General features: G+C 45.8%; 2 protein-coding genes across 2 annotated transcripts; one reads left to right on the top strand and one right to left on the bottom strand.

The window, feature by feature from the left end:
- Positions 1-1651: 1651 nt before the first annotated feature.
- On the top strand, positions 1652-20081 carry LOC115400819 (ras-GEF domain-containing family member 1C). Its single transcript, XM_030108869.1, has 14 exons — positions 1652-2025; positions 13379-13594; positions 13807-13929; positions 14097-14234; positions 15434-15655; positions 16893-16967; positions 17687-17785; positions 18105-18207; positions 18304-18383; positions 18471-18566; positions 18673-18768; positions 18847-18970; positions 19296-19368; positions 19453-20081. Exons 2-14 carry the CDS (start codon positions 13385-13387, stop codon positions 19475-19477), a joined length of 1464 nt encoding a protein of 487 aa, XP_029964729.1. The 5' UTR covers positions 1652-2025; positions 13379-13384; the 3' UTR covers positions 19478-20081.
- Positions 20082-22325: 2244 nt separating this feature from the next.
- On the bottom strand, positions 22326-23335 carry tmem126a (transmembrane protein 126A). The gene has a single exon (XM_030106240.1). The coding sequence runs from the start codon at positions 23037-23039 to the stop codon at positions 22422-22424; it is 618 nt and encodes a 205-aa protein (XP_029962100.1). The 5' UTR covers positions 23040-23335; the 3' UTR covers positions 22326-22421.
- Between the last annotated feature and the right edge of the window lie 100 nt (positions 23336-23435).

The raw sequence follows: 23435 nt of genomic DNA, 5'->3' as shown, positions 1-23435 counted from the left end.
AAAACAAGTGTGAATACACATCAGTCAGCCTTCAACCTTTGCCATAGCAAGATGCTGCACCTGCTTCTTTGTGTATGTATATAAATACAGGAAAGAGATTTATCTGTGTCCTCTGCTGCAATGTCAGGCACAGATTTTCCCTCATCCAGAAGGTCCAACAGCAGGCATCAAAGCCCCAGGGACATCAGCTCACGCAGCCCCTCATGGCCCGACAAGGACCTTTATCACTGTGCATTGCAGTCGTTTAATTATTTCTGTGTGTGTTAGTCTCTATGCTTCTTTAACACATGAACACTTTTCTTATAAAAAAAACAAAAAAAAACAAAAAACTTTTTTAACTCCATCATACAGAAACAGCAACACACAAGAAGCCAGAGGACCAACGCACATTCACAGAGGTCTATAGATAATTTTATTATTATATTATATTATATTATATTATATTATATTATATTATATTATATTATATTATATTATATTATATTATATTATATATTATTTCAATTTTTTTCCAATATGCCTTTAAGTGTAAAACTACACTGAACTCAAGATTATGCTTGGTGGCAAGACATATTACCAAACCGAAGAACTACTGTAAATACGGAATTAACATTAAAACTATTTGCTGTAGCCTATTGGTTTTGGAATTCAATTTCTGAATTCTACACATGCATTTTGGCCAGCCTCAGTGAATGACACAGTCCTCAATGGGATTACTACTAGACTATTACAAAAGAGGGAACAAACAGGTTACATGTTTGAAATGAGACAGAACCAGATGTGTGGGGAATGAAAGGGTGACAGTAGTACGTGGTGTATTACTGCTGCTCAAAGCAGCGTCAAACCACACACACTGAGGGAAAGAGCAGGAAATAAGCACTGTCTTCAAAATAACAGCTCTCTTACTGTAAACACACACGCACGCACGCAGTATGTATAAAATCACATTGTACTTTTGTTTTTGTTGTAGGCTGCGTATTCAAGTATATCTATTGAAGATAAAAGTTGCAAATGTTCTACTAGTGTAATGCATTTTTAATTGATTAGCGTTTTAGCATTTTACTCTCAAATTATGATTTTTGAAATTGTATTGTTTTAGATGCCAGTTGGAATTGTTTACTATGAGGTTTAACTACTTAGAGCCCTGTATAGGTGGGTTGGAAACTGACCCTGAATTGGGGAAACCCAGCTGGGAAAACCCGAACACTGGGTTCATATGTTGTTCAGTATAGTCATTTTCATGGACAACTGAGCTTGAGTTTCTCAAACAGACCAGTTTTCTTGACAGACTGTTGAAAGTGTCATTCAATCAATTTTACACTGTTGTGTCATTATGTATTGATGTTAAAAAATATCGTTTTTTATGAGAAAACCTGAACAGGTTTTAAATGTTATTGTACAAATTTTGGAGATCTTGTTTATCAAACTATTCTGTAAAATAAAGCACACACGGTCGTTCAAGATTGAATGTATGATTTCCCTAAACAGAAACTATGCATGAGGAGTCATTTGTAAATGACCGTTCAGAGCAGAACTCTGCGCTATATCGGGTTTTTCCACCTGCGCCCGGAACTTGTTTTGAAAATCCAAAGCGGAAGTCGGGTTATAGTTCGCGCTTGACTCGTGTGTGAGTACTTCTCCGTCCTCTCCTCTTCCGAAACCACTTGCTCCGAGGACGTGTGGATGTAGGGTGCAGTCCGCCGTGTCTCCGTGGCGCAGGACAGGACGGTCGCCACGCCTTCAGGGACACCTTTAACACGGCCAGCAGCTTCCGTCTCTTCCCTCTGTCCGCCGGCAGCCGCCTGCCCACCGCCGCAACATTTAATTCAACATTTGTTGAACACGCACAGCAGGCGTTTCCCCACTTCCATCCATCGGGCTGTGCCCCTGGAGTCCGGCTCTGTACTTCTCCCACGGATGCGTGCTGGACGGGCTGTTCCGTGAGCCTCCGCTGAACCGGGGAATACCTGCTGATTGACGTCGGGATCACTTCGGATCAGACATGGGGATCAGAGTGTAGTGCCGGTAAGACGCGGTTCCCCGCACCAACTGCCACACTGGCGTAATTCACACTGCGCTCACGCCCACAAACCTGCGTGTCTTTGTGCGTCCCTGTGGTGGTGCGCGGCTGTCCTGCGTGTGCGCGTGACTGACAGATTTTTTTTTTTGGAACGTGACATTTGGTCCGTTTCGAACGACGCGACGTCACATTTGGAAGTTTTACTCGCGATGTGATGGTGACGTCATGATGCCTTATCGCTCAGGTGCCGCTTGCGTCACTTTTTACTACGATAAGCGCGTCACAGTCAGCGGCGCGCGTGTCTGCGGGGGGAACCCGGCTGCGCCTTCTGTCCCCGACACGTTCCGGGGAGCAGGGGTGTTTCCTCCTCTCCGGGGGCCCCAGGCAGGAGCCTCAGAGGCCCCCCATCAGTCCCTCTGCTCCTGGGGCAGCTAACAATGGATGGATGGAGCTCGCCAGTCTGATCTTATTGATTCTTTCTATTCTCTTTATTTTGTCATTTTATTGGGATTATTTGTTGAGGTTGTTTGTTTGGTCAGATTATTAGTCTAAGCTCTTTTGAGCAGATGTGAGACAGGAAGAGTAAACAAGAGCTGCAGTGCAGAGCTTTGCTTATTGTACACATCCAAGAGATTTACACACTAGATGTTATGTAGCGTGACATCCAAGCAGGTGGAGATGTGGAAAAGAAAAGTCTTTGACAAAGTGATGTAATTAAATTTTTTAATGGAGACTTTCTTTCATGCACAACTCATTTTTTTTAACACTTTTTTGGGGATTTCAAATGGTGTCATTGATATTGACGATGAGGAGGAAACGTCCACTGTCTCTGGAAGGCTCCGTTCGAGCCACTTCACCGGGGATTCCTGACATGTTGTCATTGTTGCAGTCGTACAGGGGTTCCGTCATGTCATCGCTGATATTAAAAACTGTCAGCCCTTCCATTTTGTTGCTGCAAGCAATCACCCTACTTCACCTCCCGTGTTGCAGTGCCTTCCGCAGAGGAAGATAGAAGTCGGACTGCAGGTGACACTGTAATACTGAAAACAAAGACTGATAAGCCTGACAGACACCACGTGCTGCTGTTGTGGACATGCTTCAGTGAACAGAGCACAGCACTTATCTCGTTTACTGTCATCAGCAATGCCATTAAACAGCATCGGTGTACATTTGATGCTGATTTTCTTAAACACTGCTTTCCTCTCTTTTAAAAAAATATTTGTGGATAGCTTATCTGAGTGTGACTGTCTTCAGAGGCGGTAGTAGGAAAAAGCAGGTGTTGACATTTTAGGCGTGTTTTCTTTTGAACGTAAAAATGTGCATCATCCACTAAAGCATCCAAAAAGTGGTGAGCGCTCTTTTTGCCCAAGGGCAATGCAGCAGCTCCCCAATACAAACCAGACGGATTTGTTATCTCTCTCCTGCAGCTTACTGCAAAGTGGATGGAAGTAAGACCGGTTCTGTCAAAAACCAGTTAGGTGGGGAGAATTGTAGCTGGAGCTGTTGCTGCTACCAGTAACGCCACCCCTGCTTCAGGCCTTTGCTCCCACACCCTGAGCTCCGCTCTTTCATCCATGCCTCGGCCAGGCTCCAGGCCCCCCCCCCCACTGAAACGCTGGAGCTGGAGTGGCCATCATGCTTTTTGTGACTGTGCTCTCTCAGCATGGAGGCAGTTCTCAACTCTCCCTTGTGCTAAATCTCCACTTCCTGCTTCTGTTTAGGATGCGGTCCTATAAAATGCGTGCCTGCTCACTCTCACCTTCACTGACAAGAGAGCGCTTCTGTACTGCTCAGCTTATTCTGTGTCATGACTGCTAATGCAGAATGGGAGAAATTGAACTCTGCCAATCAGTGAGCTGCTTATCTCTTGTTTGAACATCCATAAGCAGTAGATTATTTCAATCCTGCACCTTTATTAATTTATTAAAACCTTATGACATTGTATGGCAGCGATCAAAACCTTGTGCTACTAATTCTACAGACCCTGTAAAGCCCTGCCGCCCTAAGACAGAATGACTTTGAATGGAAGCAACAGCTTGCTTTAACAGTAAGGTATATGGGAGGCTATAGCGCTGTGAGTCAGAGGAGCTGGGGTCTGTCAGAAACGCTTTAACAAGCGTGCAGGTACAGACACAGACCGCGACTCATGTTCCCTTCCAATTCAGGCCAAGTCTGCAGAGAATAACAGGTGTGCTGTTAATGAGGGCATCGTTTGGTTGGATGGGACTTGAAGCGAGGCCGGTGTGTGAACGGGAGGGAAGGCAGGGTCTCTCTGGGGCAGGTCGGCAGGGACGTAAACACAGTAGCTGTTCGTCTGGGACCAGTGACAGCTTTATCACCTCCACAAGGTTTATGGCTGCTTGTGTGTATATGTGGGGGAAGGGGTGTGTGCGTGCATGCACATCTGTGCGTGCGTGTGTGTGTGTGTGTCTTGAAAGAATCATAGATCACACACTGCTCTACTTTGCAGACATGACAGAATTCCACTACTGGCTTGTGGCTGTGGAATCCAAACACACAGCTACTACGTCTAATTGGTGATACCTTTTGAACCAGGAATTCCTTCTTTTGCGTTTATCATCATCATCCCACAGCAGTTTTAAGCAATTTTCAAAGGAGAGACAAAATATTTTTATTAAAAAATGTTTATGCAATAGAAATATGCTTCTTTCTGTACTTTTTAACATTTTCTCACCAGGCACCTTCTCAGGGTTCTCACTGTATTCCCCCCCATTTGGCATGAATGCACTTATGAAATTTCCCACCCCTGCTTGTAGATTGTCAAGTATCTGTGACATGTCATTTTTTTTTTCCTTGACTTTCTTCACACTCTGCCGAAACTACATGACTCAGGAAGCGCTTGGCTGACAGAGAAACACAGAAATGTCCCAGCTTGTGTACCTGACAGGCCTCTGGATGTCCTCTGGTGGCTCCGCAGCCCTGCCACCGAGACAGCGGTGATGAGACTGATCGCGTTGACAGGTCACGTTGGGGGTCACATGTGGAATCGCTCAGAGTCGGCAGCTCTGACGAGAGAGGGAGAACGAGAGGGAAAACAAGAGATTTTGATGGAATTAAAGAGTGGAGGAGGTGTCACACTGGAGACACAACAGGCATCTAATTACCTCCCACCAGGAGGCTTGACTCCATGGAAACGCTCGGCGCTCTCCAGCTCTCCAGGGCCGGTCTGAGCTGCCTCCACACAGCCTGCTTGCTGTCGCATGGCCAACTATTGGCGGTCAATCGTAATGGATCTGGCAGGTTCACTAAAGCAGTGGAACATGATGAGATCCCTGTAGTAAACCCTAAATGACTCTGTCACCCGTTGGCTTTGAGCAGTGTGATCGTCCTTTGGTCCAAGAGTTTCTGCTCATCAGAGGTGGAGATAAACAAAATGTAAAATACAGGAGATATTTCCTATATAGGATTTTGCCGTATGGACATGGACATAATTCATAGCAGTAAACACAGTGTGTTGATAACGAAAAGTTTAATTCTTGGATTTGGTTTGGAACTTAGGACCCCACAACAGCTTGAGTTTAATAAATGCAATATTTAAGAAGTTTTTGTGTTAAATTAAATGCAGTTTGCCAAAAACCATATTTCTCTCCTCTAAATATCCTGTTGAGTTATTTACAGCTCATACTACCACGAAGCAGTGTTTTTTCCTGCATAGCTCTTTTTTTTCATGTGGATGCACGCGAACGTGAAGCACACAGGAGACAGAATGAACACTTTTGCTTTCAAACTGCTTTGATAATCGAGGCAAAGAACTGCAGCAATGCACCAGTGGATGAAGTGAAGGGAGGTTTCCAAAGGATGAAGGAACTTGATGGAATTGTTGAAAATATTGTTTTCCCTGTGGAAAAAAAAACCCTTTAGATATTTAAAGCCAGATTGCAAAGGAAAGGATAAACACATTTTATTGTATGTGTGTATACAATACACAGAGGTATTTATCAGGTGGTTGTGGCTCATTCCAACGAGCAGGTTGTCTCACAGGGTTGTGGGTTTGATCCCAAACATCTGCCTGTCCATGTGTTGAAGTGTCCTTGAGCAAAACACTGAACGCCAAGTGGTCCCAGTGGATGGACTGAGTGCCCTGCGTGGCAGCAGTCACCATTGGTGTGTGAATATCATTCACAATGTAAAATGCTGCTAAATCAGTGGACAAGCAATATGAATAAAATCCTTTTTTCCCCCAGAAAGCTTGGTGCACAAGAAAATTAAGAAATATAGATCTGAAATAAATTTCCCTCAAAATACTTGCAAAAAAACTAGTAGAGAACCATTTAAATGTGTATTTTGACCACTGGCTGTCTGTCTCTAATCTTATCAAAATGGACGAGGCATGTGAAGAGACCAGGCCGTGCATCCCTCAACACTAATGAATACGCTTTGAAATCAGACCTCAGCAGTGACACGCTGCTTGGCCTCTGCCTGTACCGGCCGTAACGAGCAGACAGACGGACTTCACAAGGAAAACACACAGTCCTCCTGATCAAATTGCTAAGGTCGCACCTGTCACCCTCTCAATCATTAGTTCATGGATAATGAACAGGTTTTATTGAGATTAATTCAATATTTATTGTATGTTTGGACAAACAGTCTTTTAAGAGCTGGCCTGGCTGTTGATTGATACATACAGGTTATTTAATTCAGCTTTACACTTCATTTTTCTTCCTATTTATTTACCAATCATTTGCTGAGCTGATAATTTCCTACAAGTACCACTTGAAGTAAAATCAGATTGGCTTTAACCTTGACTGTAGGTTGTGTGTATTTGTGTGTATAAATGTTTGGTATATTATTGCGTTTTTCATTTACTAATGGAAATGGATTTGCAACCCATTTCCCATTCTTTGGTGCTGGCGAAATCTCTCTTGTCTGATTCCCTGGTGAAGGTACATTTTATGAAGGCTGTTTGTAAATTGGAATTTAAGAAGACCCCACATGGCCGTGTTTTAAAGCATTATATGACCATTGTGAATGACAGATTTAGGGCACTCAAGCCTCAGACATGTGTTACGTTCTCACCGAGAGCCAGTCTGTGTTCAGCACCAATTATCTCTTAAGTGACGTGATGAATTGCTCAGACACATCGTGTCAGAGACCTTCAGTTCATTTTAATACTCCATTTTCACTGGCGGAGCGGCAGAGAAACGGGGCTGCGAGTGTATTTTCCTCGCGCGTGAAGTGGTCTGAAAATGGAGTCGGGGCAGAACGATGCTCAACCTTCAGGGCTGGTCTCAAAAGCAGCTCAGATTTTTTTTCAGCTAATGGTTTTTGTGTAATGATAGTTTCAATTCCATCTAAATGTAAATTTCAGACAGGTAAAAGTTTGACTTCAGGGATTATGTCTGCAGCATCTCTCGTGCGACACACTCTGTGCATCATGCTACATCTTGATAAGTCAGAAAAAGCAAAATCTGAATGCATCCTTTTGGATAGCAGTTGGCTAGATTTCTTTATTTTTATGTCTTTTTTCGCAATGAGGAAATGACCTCACTGGACTCAGATGAACTTTGGCTTTCACAACCCTTTCCTGAAAACACACACAAACTGAAACACAAACACTTGCATGCGCCCAGCTGTGTCTGAACTCGCTCGGGAATGAGGATGGGACACGCGCATGCAGCCTCCCTGCAGGAGGATGCCAGTAAGCTTTGCATAGGAATTGATAGAGCTCGCGGGCGCGGAACAGGTGCCAGAATATCAGCGTGACCCCCGCCCAGCCACTACAGGGGAATTCCAATACCGGGGATTTGGGGAGTGTGTCAGTGGTTGAGCCCCGGCTGGGAATCCCGACCTCTGTCAGCCGCTCAAAGCAGAGGGAAGCAGGGAAATGGGTGGGGAGCCGAAATGCCTCAGCTGTAACTCAATCCTGTGTTTGGCTGCTGAGTGGGTGCAAGTTTGCATGCATGTGTTGTATCAAGACACAATGAACTCATTTGTTTTCAGCTCCACTCCTCCTCAGACTCATGCACACACACACACACTCACACCCAACAAACGTGCGCTGCTTTGATTTCGTTGCGGCGTGTGTGCGGTGACATGTGCGGTATTTTGCAGTCTCTCAATTGTCAGCTGTGCCAGGCAGCCGCTGTGCAGCCCTGCAGCCAGATTGGCTTTGCCCCTCGTATCTGGACGCCAGTACACTTTTGGGCCCGTGTAGAGATTGGGGATGATGGTGGAGGCAGGAGGCCAGAAAGCCTCCCGTGCCAGCAGCCCCCGCTGGGAGAGCAGGCTGCTGCAGGGCCATCTGCACAGGCGTCTTGACTGGGCACAGGAGAAAGTAGGGCGTGGATAGGGAGACGCAGGAGGAGGGGCCACGGCGGAGGGGACATGTGTGAGGGGAATCGGAGGCCAGATGACAAAGAGGTGTTTGCTTTCTTTCAAGCTCGTGCTATCATGAGACTACCCCCCTTTTTTTTTTTTGTTATTTTTTTTTCAATTGTTGCATCAATTCAGCTTTCAAAGAACACTGAGAAATTCAGGCCAGGGCTGCAATACTCCGAGGAACCCAAAACAGTGTCAGGACCAAAAATACACAACTATCAGCTTTTTCAGAGCACGGACCGAAAATAGACAAAGTGTGGAAATTGTGTGGTGTTAAAGGTGTCAACATGTGGATCCTGATTTAGATAGGAAGTGTTACAGTATGGAAATGTGTTGAGAAGGGAGCTGGGGAGTCACATGGCGAGGTTTGCACAGGGAGAGAGGGGTTTAGAGACTCTGACAGAAACGAAGTTAAGCACTCTCAGCGCTGAAATACTGTCTTTTATCTCGGGGAGGATCTCACGTCCTCCAGCATGAAAACAGTCTTTACTGTTTTTAACTGTGGCCTCTGAAACCAGGATGTGACCAGAGACACAAAACCACGTGTTGACGCAGTCAATAAGGTGTGTGTTTTTTTGTTGTCATGATGAGGCTCTGAATTGAGAATGCAGTCGCATCACGTCATGGTTTCACTTGCATTGCGGTGTTTCTTGGTATCAATCTACCTTCCTTTTTACTGAGAACATGAAAGAATCAGCCCCAGTGCCTCCCACCTTCACATGTATAAGAACCGAAAAAAAAGTCCCACATACTGTCAGATGAGAGTTTATTTTTGAATACGTCTTTCACACCGGTTGCTTCGGTGTTCTCAATATAGGAACAGTCGGTATTTCTATCAAAATTAGAACTGTACGGGAATACAAGGAAGCATCAGAGCAAGAGAGTCCCTCTTGTCACCAAAATATCGAGCCAGTGTAGGAGGTCTGCTGATGCAGGAATGAATGGCATTGGCCATACCCTTGGTTTTACCCTGAAGGACATGTGTGGAATTTATTCCAACTGGAGGATGAACGCCACAGGCCTGCATGCAGTTGTTATAACCATAATGTTTTTCCATCTTAGAAGATAGACCTATGTTCTTTTATACCCTTCTTTTTCAAATACAGGTCAATTTGAGCTCAGTGGTTCTACTATTTAGGTCTTGAACTACACAGTGATGTTGTTAAGCACTGCAATCACAGTATTGTTTTATACTAAATCCAAACCCCTGGGTAGATCATATTAATGTCTTTGTGCTCCGGGATTCATCATTCTGAATAACAGTGCTCTCACTTACACCTGCTGTGACTAAGGCATGTTTTTGCATTTTGCAACGTTTTTTCTTTCACATTCCCAAACAGTGCAGTTTTTTTTTTTCATTGTTTTTGAGCATATGTCTGCTGCCCTTTGATACTCCTGCAAATTAATTTTGGATTATTTATAATTCATGTTCTTCATAGAAGAACTGTCACTTTGAATTTGTAGAACATTTGCAACATACTTTACAACCATATTGGTGACGAATTCATTTTTTTCTAGTTGACTCTAAAAATAACACAATGCCGCGTCAAAGGCATCGAAGTGGGCAAAGCTATGGATCGATAATACAGCAATGACCCTGGAGGGACATTGGATAGCTACAAAGATGCTACTGTAGTCCACCCCCTGCCCCCACTGTCACCCCAGTGAAACCTCTCTTCTCCACCTCTGACCTCTGACCTCTTAATGGCACAGGTCAGACAGTGGTGAGATTTGCACAGAATGGGCCTCTTCAGTCTTAATGGAGAGCTGTTGCTAATGCTGACTGTCCTCATCCTTTCACCCCTCAGTGAAAGAACTGATCTGTCAGCAGTTCACACACACACACAGACACACACACACACACGTACAGAGTCAGACTCAGTATTCTAGTATTTGGCGAAACAGGTTTTACAGAGAACAAAAATGGAAATAGAAACCAGTGGACAATAATTAACAGAGCTGTGAAGCGGTTTGACAGCTTTAAGCTGCCTGCTGGAGTGAGGAATGCCTTTATTTCAACAACACACAGCAGCGCGAGCGGCGAGACGGTCAAGGGTGCCTGACAGATAAAGCCTGCGTGTCTCCAGACACTGCCTTTCTGTTAATCACATAGAACAAAGAAGGTGGATCCCCCGATGGCTGCGATAACAGCCTCACAGAATCACAAGACGTATACACACACACACACACACACACACACACACACACACACACACACACACACACACGCTGAGAGGGCCACTAACAATGACACTCCCCCAGCTGTCTAGACAGAGCGCTGGGCTGCCGTTGGCTGGCTTCTGGAGATCTCATGGGGGATTAGAGCACACACCACTACACTCACCTGTTCTCAGCGGCTTGTTTCTCAGTGCGTTTGTTCACGCAGCGCTGATGCATTGTGACAGACGCAGAGGGAGCGGGGTGTATCAGGAGGTATGGAAACAAGTTAAACATAGAGTACAGCCCTGGGTGACTTTTTGACACTGCGGGAAAAGTGCTGTAAGCAGTGTGGGTTTAAAATAATACTTCTGGTTGGAAAAAGTTCCAGTCTGGGACAGGAAGGAAGTGTTTTGACTATTTTAGTTCTTATTTTATGAAACCTGGTGATGTGTCAGTAGCTTATGCTTTGTCTTGAAAGTTAAAATGCTTCATTTCCTTGTTTTGAGTGATCTCGCTTTGCTGTTGTTATTGAATTGATATTTCTTCTATGATTACTCAGTTTGATGTCTTTCTGATTGTACTATAGTTTCTAGATATGTTTGAATCATCTTCCTGTCTATTTTAAGCCTTGAGGACTTCAGGCAAGATTTCTTTGTATTTATAACAGTTTATTATATGTACACACGTATAGGTTCAAGCATCGTTGCTGCACTGTTGAAAGTGTAAATTTCCTTCACCGCCTCAGCCTCTTCAGACAGACGCAGACTGCGGTCTGGCACACTCCCACACTGCTGGTCTCTGTCATAGGATGTACACGTCTGCGGAAGATTTACCTGACTGACTTCAGCTCCTGTTTTACAGCTTCAAGTTGTTGATGACTGATTGATGGAGACACGGAGCTGTGATGAAATAATGAATCACAGCCGGCTCCAGAAATGCTGGAGGCAGGAGCAGAGAGAAGTAAGGAGAAGTGGAGATTATCAGAAACGATAGAGGAAGTCGTTGGCAGTGTGGGCACGTAGAACGAAACCTCCAGTCACTCCTATACATGTATGAATACAGACTCAGAGGCAGATGAGTGCATGCTTAAACTGCAGAATTTTAGTCTCATAACCTGCAGATATCATCGTTTCTGTCATTCTTAATCAAAAGGACGTTCTCTTTAGTGACCATAAGCCTTTCCTGTTTGCGCCATTGTTGTAAAGTCATGTCGGATTTGTTCATTTCTGCGTATCAAGCCATGTCTTCTCTGTGGATGTGTGCTGTAATCCAGTCAGAGGAGGTCACTGCAAGGACATCCCAGCCTTGTTTGCCTTGGAACCTAATCTATACAGCGACAATAAAACAGCCCAAAAGTAACAGCAAGCATTACTGTTCTATTTATATCCTCTTTTCCCACAAAACAGTCTGGTCAGTTAGATACCTCTGTTTACTCCTCACTCTGTATGAGTGTGTGACAGCAGTGTGCGGTGCAGGGCCGTGATTATCGCTCTGAGGAGGAGACAGCGGCACGTCGCCCCTTTGACCACAACTCATATTATAAGTTATGGCTGTAGGTGTCAGTGGTGCAAGTAGGAAGGAAGGCTGAAAGCAGAGCTCAGAAAGACAGGTTTCCCATCCCCCAGCCTTTTCTGTTTCTCCTTGTGTGTGTGTGTCTGTGCAAGTGCATGAATAAGTGCTCACATGTCAGGAAACTGTTACGAACAAAGGAAAACTGGACCACTCACAGGAAACTGGAGACATGAGCCGCTCTTCTGCATGGCACTGTGCGTTTGACCTTTCACCCTTGGGTCCCATGACACTAATTTATCGAGTCGGGACCTGAAGGTCACCAAAGGATGAATGCTTCCGGCAAACCTGGAATGGTATCAGTTTATAGGAAGGAGAGGGATGCTTTGGGTGAATGCTCATGCCCTGTTTCTGTCCTGAAACTGCAAATCTTTGAAGCATCGCTTTTTCGTTCCCGTTAAAGTCTGCAATGCACTGTATCTATAGGCAGACCCAGATGGGTGTGTGAGTGTGTTACTCTGTCCCAGTCCTGGCTGTTGTCTAAGCTTCAATCAAGAAAAATGTGCAATGTTTACATCTGAAATAACTTCCTGTGAGTCAAATCACCGAATGTGTCAAATTTTTACTTCCCAATTGATTCACTTTTCTTGATATTTTGAAACTCGGCATTGAGCGTGTGTTTTTAAATGTGATTAGTCGTGTCAGTAACCTCGCCCTGAAGGATTCCAGTAGTCTCTGCTGCCTGCGCCACCTCCACTCCGCTTCCTCTTCATTCCAGCTGCAGCGTCGCCCATTGAACAGAGACGCATGCTAAATTTTTAAAACGCGTAATTCAATGCAGTTGTGAGACAAAGACATTCAGGGTCGTGTTGGAGGCCACGCCGTTGCTTTCAGGCAGCAACAGTCGGTCTCCACGGCGACTGGCTGACCCATTTTTTCTTTTCCTCATCTGTCAGTGCGGGTGTGTGAGACGGGGGTTGGGAGGGACCCCGAATACCTCAATTACTGCAGTGGGTCAGTGTGCTGCAAGGGAAAAGGAGTAAATCAGACCGTACATTTGTCTGAAAATGTTGTTAATCTTTCTTCATGTATGCTTTGCTCCACTGAAGCTGTGAGTCTACTGCTAACTCCATCTGTGGTAAACTGAGGATCTCCTCCTATAAACCTTTCATTACACAAATAAACCCTGGAACATGGTCAGTAAAGGCGTTTTGACCTGCACTGACCTGGCAGGAGGAAATTCTCCCCCCCCCCCAACAACAAGTGTGTTGGCTGAGTTTCCTTTCCTGCAGCCAAACCTGAATTCTTCCTTTTGTCCTCCTGACATGGTTTTCTGTGTTTGTGTTTCAGTCAGGAATGCCCCAGACTGTATGCTCAGGCACCATGTTTACCACTCCCAGTGGCTTCAGCCCTCATCTGGCCTGTGCTGAGCCTGGGGAGGAGGAGGAGGCCCCGCAGGAAGGCCCGGGGCCCGGGGCTTGCCTGGCCGACGGGCCCCCCATCACCTCCGCCTCTCTGGACACGCTCATCCAGAACTTGGTGCCCACTGCCGATTACTACCCCGAGGTAAAGGACCCCCCCCCCCCCCCCCCCCCCCCCCCCCCCCCCCCCCCTCCACTGACCCTGCTGATCACCAGAAACAGCGCTGCCATTTAGATCATTAACCCCACGTATCCGTTTGAAATGCTGCTTTGCTTCCTTTAATTACAGAAAGCTGAAGTGTTTGTATCGATGTTGTGGAGGTGTCCTAGCGAATGTCTCTCTCCTCCCCCTGACAGAAAGCCTATGTGTTTACCTTCTTGCTGAGCGCTCGTCTGTTCATTCCTCCGCCGGAGCTGCTGGCCAGGGTGTGCGAGCTGTGCATCAAGCAGCAGCAGCTGGACCAGAGCCCGCTCGACACGGTCAGCACTGCGCCACACATAAATACATATTCCTGCATTTCAGCCACCCGGCTAATGAATCGGGATGCTACTGAGCATGTTTCTTTTTTTGACCAGAACTTTATGTTGATGGTGTGTTTAACAGATGTTGTTGCAGCTGTAAACTCTCTTTGCTTCTTCAAAAACAGGCAAAAGTGCGCAAGTTTGGGCCGAAGATCCTGCAGCTGCTGACGGAATGGACAGAGACGTTCCCGTCGGACTTCAGGGACGAGAAGATGGTCGGACTCCTGAAAGACATAATACACAGAATAGCCCCGTGTGATGAGGTAAAGCCATGACCATATTTGCACTAGATAACAGGAAGACGTTAAGATTTTTGTTGAGAGAAAAACTGCTCTTATCAGTTTTTTGCAGCAGTTGGTCCTCGGCTGTAAAGCTTGCGATTTTGATCCATGGTGGAGCTGCCACCGTTACAACATTTATAAACCAGCTAAAGTGAGATATGCCCTGATGGGGAACTAAATTTAATTATCAGCGCTGAATCTGTAGTGGATGATGGACGGAGCCGGAGTGTCGGTGTTGGCTGAGCAGCCAGAGACCAACTGTTACACAATCCAGCAGAGAGGAGGAGGAGGAGGAGGAGGGGATATTAGAGGAGTGGCTCGATCCGCAGTCTCAAGGGAAGCAAGGCAGAGAGAGATGGATGGGTAAAATGTTGGCAGCAGGGGGGGCACATGGAGCAGAGACAAAGGTTTTGGAGGTCGGGGACGGCGGGGGTAATGTCAGAAGGGGAGAGGTGGAAGAAAGGAGAGGAGTGAAGGTAGGACAGGCAGAGAGGAAGGGCAGGTGGTGATGAATGTGCTGCTATTTACAGCTGGATGTCTGCGGCGTGTGTGTGCGTGTGCGTGTGCGTGTGGGTGTGTCTGTGCATACATATGGGAGCTCTGGCTGTGGGTCATTCATGAAACAGACTGACCTCACCGCCCCCGTGAACATCACCCGGAGGGAGGGGCCTGGAAACACGTTCCTGGACTCATCACTGCTGCAGTGTCAAAACCGCAACATGCTTAACTAGGCCTGAAATACTGTTACTCCAAACTGCTAAGCTCATTAAACTCTTTATAACATCGTTACAATCTGTCAACATGCATTGTCGTTGTGCTAAAAATAAAGATTTTGATTTGTACTCTTACATTAGTGGAGATTAAACATTCTCACTTTTCACCGGCCAACTGCACAGGGGGACGGACAAGCTCTGGTAAAGGTACCAAACTTAAAAAAAAAAGTCATTAAGAACAACTTCCAAAATGTACTGAAGTGCTAAAATAAAAATTAACTTTTAGTTTTTTGCCATTTGTAAGGCATGACGAACCTTTGTCTCAGCTGTGACTAGAGCAGTCCCAACCTGGCAACCCTGAAGCTCTTTGTTATTGATGCTCATCACCCATCTACAACTCCTTAATGAATTATTCAATGAATTATTGACAGCTCCTCCTCTCCTCTGCTCTCGTCCTCTCCTCTCCAGGCTTACTGGAAAACCCTGAATCAGGTGCTGCAGAAACTCACCCAGAGGCTGGCTGTGATGAGCCAGGGGGAGGAGAGCATTGTCAAGGTCTCCCTCAACGCCTCCTCCATCTCTGACAAGCTGGTGGCCTTCAAGACCAAGCCCCCGCCCATCCAGAAGGACATGCTCTCCATCTGCAACGACCCCTACACACTGGCACAGCAGCTCACCCACGTGGAGCTGGTGAGGAAGGGGGTGGGGGGGGACAAGCGTGGGTTATACAGAGGGCAGGAAAAGAGATGATAATAGGAATGGACGAGGGGTAGCAGAGAGCGTCTTAGAAGAGCGGGCCGAGACGCGCAGAATGGCGAAGCGTCAGTGGAGATTTAGTCCACATCAAGGAGATAAACATGAAATAAAAGACATCAAGCGGGGAGATGGCAAGAAGATGTGGCCGCGATAGAAGACGACTTCAAAAGAACAAAAGAAAAGACAGACACATGGAAGCCTGCTGTAGTGTAACCCTGATTAGGACGTGTGGGTTTTCCCAGTGACAACTTCTTTTAACACATAAAGCACAAAGGAAATAATGCAGCAAAGCGTCCACGAACAAAGGACTCAGCAGTGTCCCTCGCTGCACGCATGGTGCCTTCAGTTTATTCATGTGTGTCTTAATGTGGACACGTGTGTCTGGGGGTGGTTGTGTTTCTGCATGTGTGTATGTGTGTGTGTGTGCACATGTGTGTGTGTGCCCGAGTGAGCTTGTCCCCTTGTCTGAGCAGTGACATCACCCCAGAAATCAGGGATGTGCCTCGGGCCTCAAACAAAGGAGATAAAACTGCTGTGAATATATGTGACCTGACAGCTACACACACACACACACACACACACACACACACACACACACACACACACACACACACACACACACACAGTGAGAGAGAGAGAAGCAGCATTCATCCGGCGTGCGCAGTACTCACATTTTGAACGTTACTTAATCGTCAACACATTGATGCTGGTTCCAAAGGGGGGAAAAAGTGATATGACTGTGTTGTTTATGCAGCGCCTCTTTCTAGTCGGGGGGGTCGGGAAGCGTCTCGTGAGTCATTTTGATTTGCAGAAGTGTGTGAGCGCGCAGCAGCTGTCTTTTAATAGAAGTGAATATTGTCTCAGATGTCACTTTGAGGAAATATGACTCCAATGAGTCACATCAATGAGTCATTACTTCCCCTTATTGATTGCCTTCCATTACCGAGATGAAAGAATTGCTAATGGGACTTCCCCCCCGTTGGTGCATGTGTGTTATGTAGTGTAGACGTAAATGTTTACACACTCGAACTGCATGACTTAATATCATATTTAGGTCAGATCAGGCATTTCAGTGAAAATCAAGTAAGAGCTAGTTTGCAAAGCAGGTTTTTGATAAGTCACTAACAAGTGAATTTAAGTCAGTTTAACATCATGAAATGTGTTTTTCCAGGAACATTTGAGTCATATCGGGCCAGAGGAATTTGTCCAGGCTTTTGTCCAGAAGGATCCACTAGATGGAACGCAGGTAAGCGTTTTTCTTTGTGTACTTTCATCAGCAATAAGAGTTGAAAATTCAATTTAGTGTGATTAATTGCAATATCATCAGAGCTGTGCTCAGGTGAATTCCCACCTTGGGTTTCAAATCTGCAGTTTTTACCTTTTGAGATGTCTAGAATTCAGTGTGCTGGAGCTCATCCTGTACAACTCAGCAGTCCGTCACAGAGAGACGGTCCCACACACTGACCGTCACACCTGCTCCAGTTTAATCTCACATGCATGGTCTGTGACAGTGGGAGGAAATCGCTGTGCAGCTTTGTTGTGTTTCTGGCCTGTAATATTCGATCAGTCAAGACGCCACAAGCACTTCCACATTACTGAATATTCCAAGCTGCTTAAAACACACAGGAGCATTTTCTCAATAGCTGCTAACTGCTTCCACTTTCACTCGACGCCGTCACTTGTTCACAACGGTTTCTTTTCATTTTTGGCTGCCATCTCATCAGCTCATCTTCTCTCCATCTGTCCTTCCTCCCTTATTTGCTCTTGGTCTCCATCGGGTTTTTTTTTTTTTTTTTTTTAATTTCCGCTCCCAGCTCGCTGTCTTTGTCATTTACTCTCACATAGGGGCTCAGCCTGTAGACAGATAGCTAATTAGTATCAGTACAACTCCCTGCGGCAGCACGTTCCATACTCACTTGTCGTTATATGTGTGTGCGCGTGCGTGGGTGTGTGCACGGTCAACAGCCATGTTTCAGCGACCAGAAGAAGAAAACCACCAACCTGGAGGCTTATGTTCGATGGTTCAACAGACTGTGTTACCTGGTTGCCACGGAGATCTGCATGGTGAGCGGCACATGAGGCTCATTTTCTGATTGTGGACTGATGTTACGATATCTGTAGGAGAATCAGACGACCTCTAATAGGGGGCTCGGTCGTAATGAGGCACAAGTAGGAAAAAAAAACAAAAAAAAAAAACAGAAGGAGGCATCACCAGGTTGCCTTTCACAAAAAAATGCAGTTGAAACATTAATTATAGCACAGCATCGCTGCCTCCTAGTGGATTTTTTCTTGTTATTACACTGAAATCCATTCAGGCATCTGTCTTTAGAGAAAGAGAAATCTCATTGCCTGTTGAGTAAATCAATACAATGACCTTGCGCAGCCAGCAAAGAAGAAGCAGCGGGCCCAGGTGATCGAGTTCTTCATCGATGTGGCGAGGGAGTGTTTCAACATCGGAAACTTCAACTCTCTCATGGCCATCATCTGTGAGTCGTCAATGCTGCAGCGTCGAGCTCACTGGTGCCCGATGTTTTCCTCCCTTCCTTTTGTATCAGTAGTAAAATCGATGCCTTGTCTTGTAGCTGGCATGAACATGAGTCCTGTGTCACGGCTGAAGAAGACTTGGGGCAAAGCCAAAACCGCCAAGTTCTTCATCCTTGAGGTAAACACCGTCCACGTGTTCACTGTGGAGAAGCACACGACAGGTAATGACTGGAAGCCGGCGGCTTGTTTCCGTTTGTTTTGACAGCATCAGATGGATCCCACGGGGAATTTTTATAACTACAGGACCGCCCTGAGGGGGGCCGCCCATCGCTCGCAGACCGCCAACAGCAACAGAGAAAGGGTGAGGCTGCATGACTCTGACCTGACGGCGAGCTGGCTCCACATTTCATCCGTTTCATTTCGACATCTGTGCTCAATTTGTATTCCTGCCTCCTCCCTTCCCTCAGATTGTGATCCCCTTCTTCAGTCTGCTGATAAAAGACATTTATTTCCTGAATGAAGGATGCGCCAATCGGCTGCCAAACGGTCACGTCAACTTTGAGGTGCGGCTCTCTCTGTCCTCCGCAGCCTGCCCTCACGCGAGGCTGCGACTGATCATTTTCTGGATTCTTTTTTTAAAGAAATTTGTGGAGCTGGCCCGGCAGGTCGGCGAGTTCATGACGTGGAAACAGGTGGAGTGTCCGTTCGAGGAGGACGGAGGCATCCTGCACTACCTCCACACCGCGCCCATCTTCAGCGAGGACGGTGAGGACCTGCCACGTCCCTCTGACATACTCACAGAACTGATGACAGATTTATTTCCTGCTTTTTAGCCTATTTATACAGCAACATTTCTACTGAGGCTGTTCTGTTGTAATTTACTTTTAATGCGATGATCATTACCCACCATGTGACTCCTAATGGTTTAACTGATTGCCCACTTTTCCATTTATTACAGTCGGGGTGAATAATTCAGTTTCATCAATCGCTGTTTTATGACCTGTAAAAATGAACATTCAGCCTCAGCTGTTTAGAGTCGAGAGTAAATTGGATAATATTCACTCTGGCTCTGTGCGCACTCCTTCCTCAGGGCTTTATTTGGCATCCTATGAGAGCGAGAGTCCAGAGAACCAGGTAGAGAAGGACAGGTGGAAAGCACTCAGGTGAGGACTCCCTAACAAGACCCGTCAAGGTCAAAGTTCGTGTCACTTCCGCTCGTCAACCTCTGGCCCCTTTCCTTCCGTCAGGTCGAACGTCCTGGGGAAGACATGAGCCGTGACGGCAGCTGAGCCTCCAAGCGACGAGAGAGCGTGACGAGTTCTCTTTGCACTAAACCGGACTGTGAAGAAACCTAGCTGGTACTTAGGTGTTTTTCTATGAAAAAAAAAAAAATTGTGAATCAAAAGAAACACGATGAACAGGATTCATCAGACAGAGTGTAAAGAGAAGGGAAAAAAAAAGGAAGAAAAAAACATGTTACAGACAGTGAAGTGAAAACGTTAAGCTAAAGAACAAAATGAGGTACCGTATGTCGGAGAGGGACGCGGCTTCTCCTCCCCCTCCCTTCGATGTGCATTTACTCTGTGAAAATGTTTACTACTATAGAGAGAACAGTTACAGGGAAAACCACTTTATACAATGAGATTCCTACTGACGCTGTCTGTTGTTTTTGTATATGCTTCTCCCCCACCCCAACCCATTCTCTTTTCCCCGCTCCCTTTGGTCCAGAGTATTTAATTTCACCCCCCCCCCCCGATTTCTCTTTATTGTACTGTAATGACACTTAAAAATGAAGGGCGCTGGCTAGCCCGTATCAACTGTCAGATTTTATAGGTCTACTGAAGGAATGGCAACTGGGGTGTGTCTGTGGAGTCAAGGGACATCACGCCTTGAGCATTTTATCCGTTCATCTCATTTATACGTGTATGTATGTGTGCGTGTGTAAAATCCATGTGTTCATACATTCCTGTCTCTTCATGTTGTCACTGTCTTGTTTTGTGTGACAATGGGTGGAGAAACCTCAGTGTGGTTGATCTGTACCTACAGTATATATGTTTATTTATTGTATTTTATTTTAGGACGCTCGGTGGGTGGGTGGGTGGGGGGGGACTATGATCCGGGGTTTTTGATTGTCTTCTTTGAAGTGTTTACTTCTTTTAAAATGTATCGTGCCATTAATGGAAGGAAGTTACAGTAGCCGTCACAACAGGAGCCAGACCAGGTGTAGAGTGTGTACAGGCGACATTGACCCCTCATCTTTCTGCTCTTCAGGAAGTTTCCTCTGACTGATGTTCAGTTGTTTGATATATTTATGGATATTTCTGTGCTGACAGATGTATAGTTTTATTTTGTAACTTTCCTTTCACTGGGTTTGAAGTCCAGCGGCATGCTACGACCGGGGCATTAGTGTTCCTCACCCTGTAATGACTACTACTGCGACACACACTCTGCAGTGACGGCACATCGTTGGGTTTTTTTGGAAGGACGGCTTTCGATCGGTTATTTCTGTCTTGCTGTAGTGTAAAGAGGGAAACTTGTGCCATATGATTCACTGGTTGTCATGACAATTCAGGGTCCTTTGACTTGAAACGTGCTTGTTTAGTGGTTTTGTGGGATTCGTCACTGATTTTTGCTTTCGGCAGTTTTGTTGTGATTCTGGAGCCATTCTCGACGGAGGGAGGAGAGCAGGGTCAAGGTGAACTTTGTAATTATAAGCTTTTTGAAAACAGTCTTATTTAGTTCGCTTTTCTCGATTGATGTCAGTGTTTTCTCTTCAGAAGCACCTTTCCCTCTCTGTGACAGACTTTAATTCTCCTTCTACTTTTGCCATCATGGACTTACTTTCACTGCAACCCATTCCTCAGATGCGATCATTGAGAGCCAGAGATGTGATGTCGATTCTGCCATTCGAGGTGAAGACGTGTTTTAATGAACATTGCCTGTGCTGAACATGTGTTTGAAAAGACAATCGCCTACATGACATATTATCTGCTCTTTTTAAAAGTGTTAATGGACCGCCAAGGTCCGTCTTTGAATTTTGCTTACACATACATTGCTGTGTGCAGTTATGGAAGTAAAAATGCATTTGGTTTTTATTTTTATTTCTTTCCTGAGTGTTGAGGGAAAGCAGACACACCTTAACATCAGTGCGAAACTTGTGACTGGTTCCTAAAGCCTTTAATAAAAGTAAATCATGCTTCAAGACCCGTCTGCGGCTGATTTTGTTGATTATTTCAGGATTCAAATCTTGTTGCGCTTTTCACATCAGTGCCTTGATAAATGCTGACAGTGGAGTCGGACACAATGTAGAAAATATAACGAGGTAATGTGATGCAGTCCAAAAGATGGATGAAGTCAGTTCAATGTATTCAGCTGAAAACATGAACATCTGTAGAAGTCACTCATCTGTTTTAAGAGTTAGTGTCATGACCTGAACGCAGCTCAGACAGACTTGATACTGAGTGTCCATGATAGATTGCAATGTCAAATTATATTTCATTTCCAACATCCTTATTCTTAACATACTCGGTACTTTACCTCACCTCCAACTTTGTGTTGCTGCCAAACAGCAGAAATCCTCAACAGATGGGTATCATATGTACTTTCACTATTTTTTCACTGTGATCAATATACTGTTGTTTACAAGTTATGAAACTTTTGATAATTTCGTATTTGTCAGCTGAAACTCAGTGGGCAGTCTGTAGAAGCCTTGTGAATGGTTTGAAGGTTACCGATAATTAGACTCCCCTTTGTACTCATTGTGAACGGCTTATTGATCAATCTTGTCTTTGAAAATTTTCAGGAGAAACCATTTGAAACATGCTCACTGTACATATATTTTGGGATTTTAATTTTCTCCTTGAGGCTCCCATTTATTGAAACCCACACAGAAAGACAAGCGCCAGCTTTGAACCCACAGCGCCATCGTGCGGCCATCTCAGAATTCACATTTCTCTACACTGAACTTCCCAAAACAGAGTGAGATTAGAGCCTCAGGATTTCTGACTCTGACCCGAAAGGAGTCTCGGACCTCAGGTTGGACACCTGACGAAGCACATGAAAAGTTTCCTTTTTTAAACAAAATCGTAATGTTGCCATGTCAGCACACAATCCTGTAAAAGAAGTTCACATGTATTTTATTTCTGTGGAAACAACTCGAGACATAATTTACAGTATTCGGTGTGAATAAAAAAAAGGTATTTCTGTTCAACGCAGTTCACTCAGACAGCTCCTCTTCCTTTCGGCCAAACGTCATCCCAGCCAGGTTGCTGTAGATGTCGAAGTGCCTGGAGGACAGGTAGGTGCCAAAGAAGGCCTGCAGCAGCAGCACGGCCCTCATCCTCCTCAGGATGGGTCTGGACAGGTCCACGGAGAAGCGCAGCAGCGCGCCTTTCTCCGGCAGCGGCGCCGTGGAGTACCTGGACGCCAGGCCAGTGTTGAGGGGTAAGGCCAGGAGGATGGGGTACACCCAGCCTCCGACGATCCCGACCAGCGCGCCCCGGAGCAGGCAGCAGGTGGGGCAGTTCAGATCCCCGGAGAGCAGCGGCTGGGACACCGCGGCGTTGTACAGGGCGTACGTCGTGAGGAAGGGCAGCGTCGCCATCGGCAGGCCGGAGGAGAAGCGCGCCTGGCTGACGTTCAGAGCTCTGCGGAACAAGCTGTTGGAGATCAGCCCCGCCAGGGCGGCATTTCCCCCGAGATACGCCGGTCCGTAGGCGAAGAGCTTCTGCTCAATGTCAGGCAGCCTGTCGAAGTTCCGCATCAGCAGCTCGCGGATCGCCTCCCGGCTGAGCGGCCCTCCAGAGACACTCGGCCTCGTTGAGTTTTCTGACATTGTTGAAGTTGTTTCTTAAAGTCTGTTTACACCGACAACGCTTTCAATGACTAATTGATTAAAAAGTATTACCCAGGCGCAAGGAGACAGGGCGCAGACATATTTTACCCAGGGTTCATAGTGAGTGTGTGGGAGCAGGTTTGCCCTGGAATTTACCTGACAGGCAGAGCCCCGCCCCTTTTCTCGAAGAAAACAAAGCAGTTCACACAAGCACGCAGAGTTACTGCAGTAAAACTCCAACAAATTGCATCGCATGGACATTCAAACCACTGCAAGTTAACTTGTATACATAACAGAACATTCAAAAATGATTCCCAATCTGCCACAGAATCAAGACTGACCCCCAACACGACCTCTGTACCTGACAGTCTGCGCTCAGGGATAAAACTCCCACAA

The sequence above is a fragment of the Salarias fasciatus genome, chromosome 2, assembly GCF_902148845.1.
Source record: "Salarias fasciatus chromosome 2, fSalaFa1.1, whole genome shotgun sequence".
In the NCBI taxonomy this organism is placed as follows: Eukaryota; Metazoa; Chordata; class Actinopteri; order Blenniiformes; family Blenniidae; genus Salarias; species Salarias fasciatus.
The sequence above is the reverse complement of the archived record's forward strand: the minus strand, read 5'-3'. Positions and strand labels throughout refer to the sequence as shown.

What these genes read in the sequence shown, in the direction of transcription:
- LOC115400819 (XM_030108869.1), top strand. Translation starts at nt 13,385, where the DNA reads ATGCCCCAGACTGTATGCTCAGGCACCATGTTTACCACTCCCAGTGGC. An exon ending in GAATAGCCCCGTGTGATGAG is followed by an intron (nt 14,235 to 15,433) that starts GTAAAGCCATGA and finishes TCTCCTCTCCAG; the next exon opens with GCTTACTGGAAAACCCTGAA. An exon ending in ATCCACTAGATGGAACGCAG is followed by an intron (nt 16,968 to 17,686) that starts GTAAGCGTTTTT and finishes CACGGTCAACAG; the next exon opens with CCATGTTTCAGCGACCAGAA.
- tmem126a (XM_030106240.1), bottom strand. Translation starts at nt 23,039, where the DNA reads ATGTCAGAAAACTCAACGAGGCCGAGTGTCTCTGGAGGGCCGCTCAGC.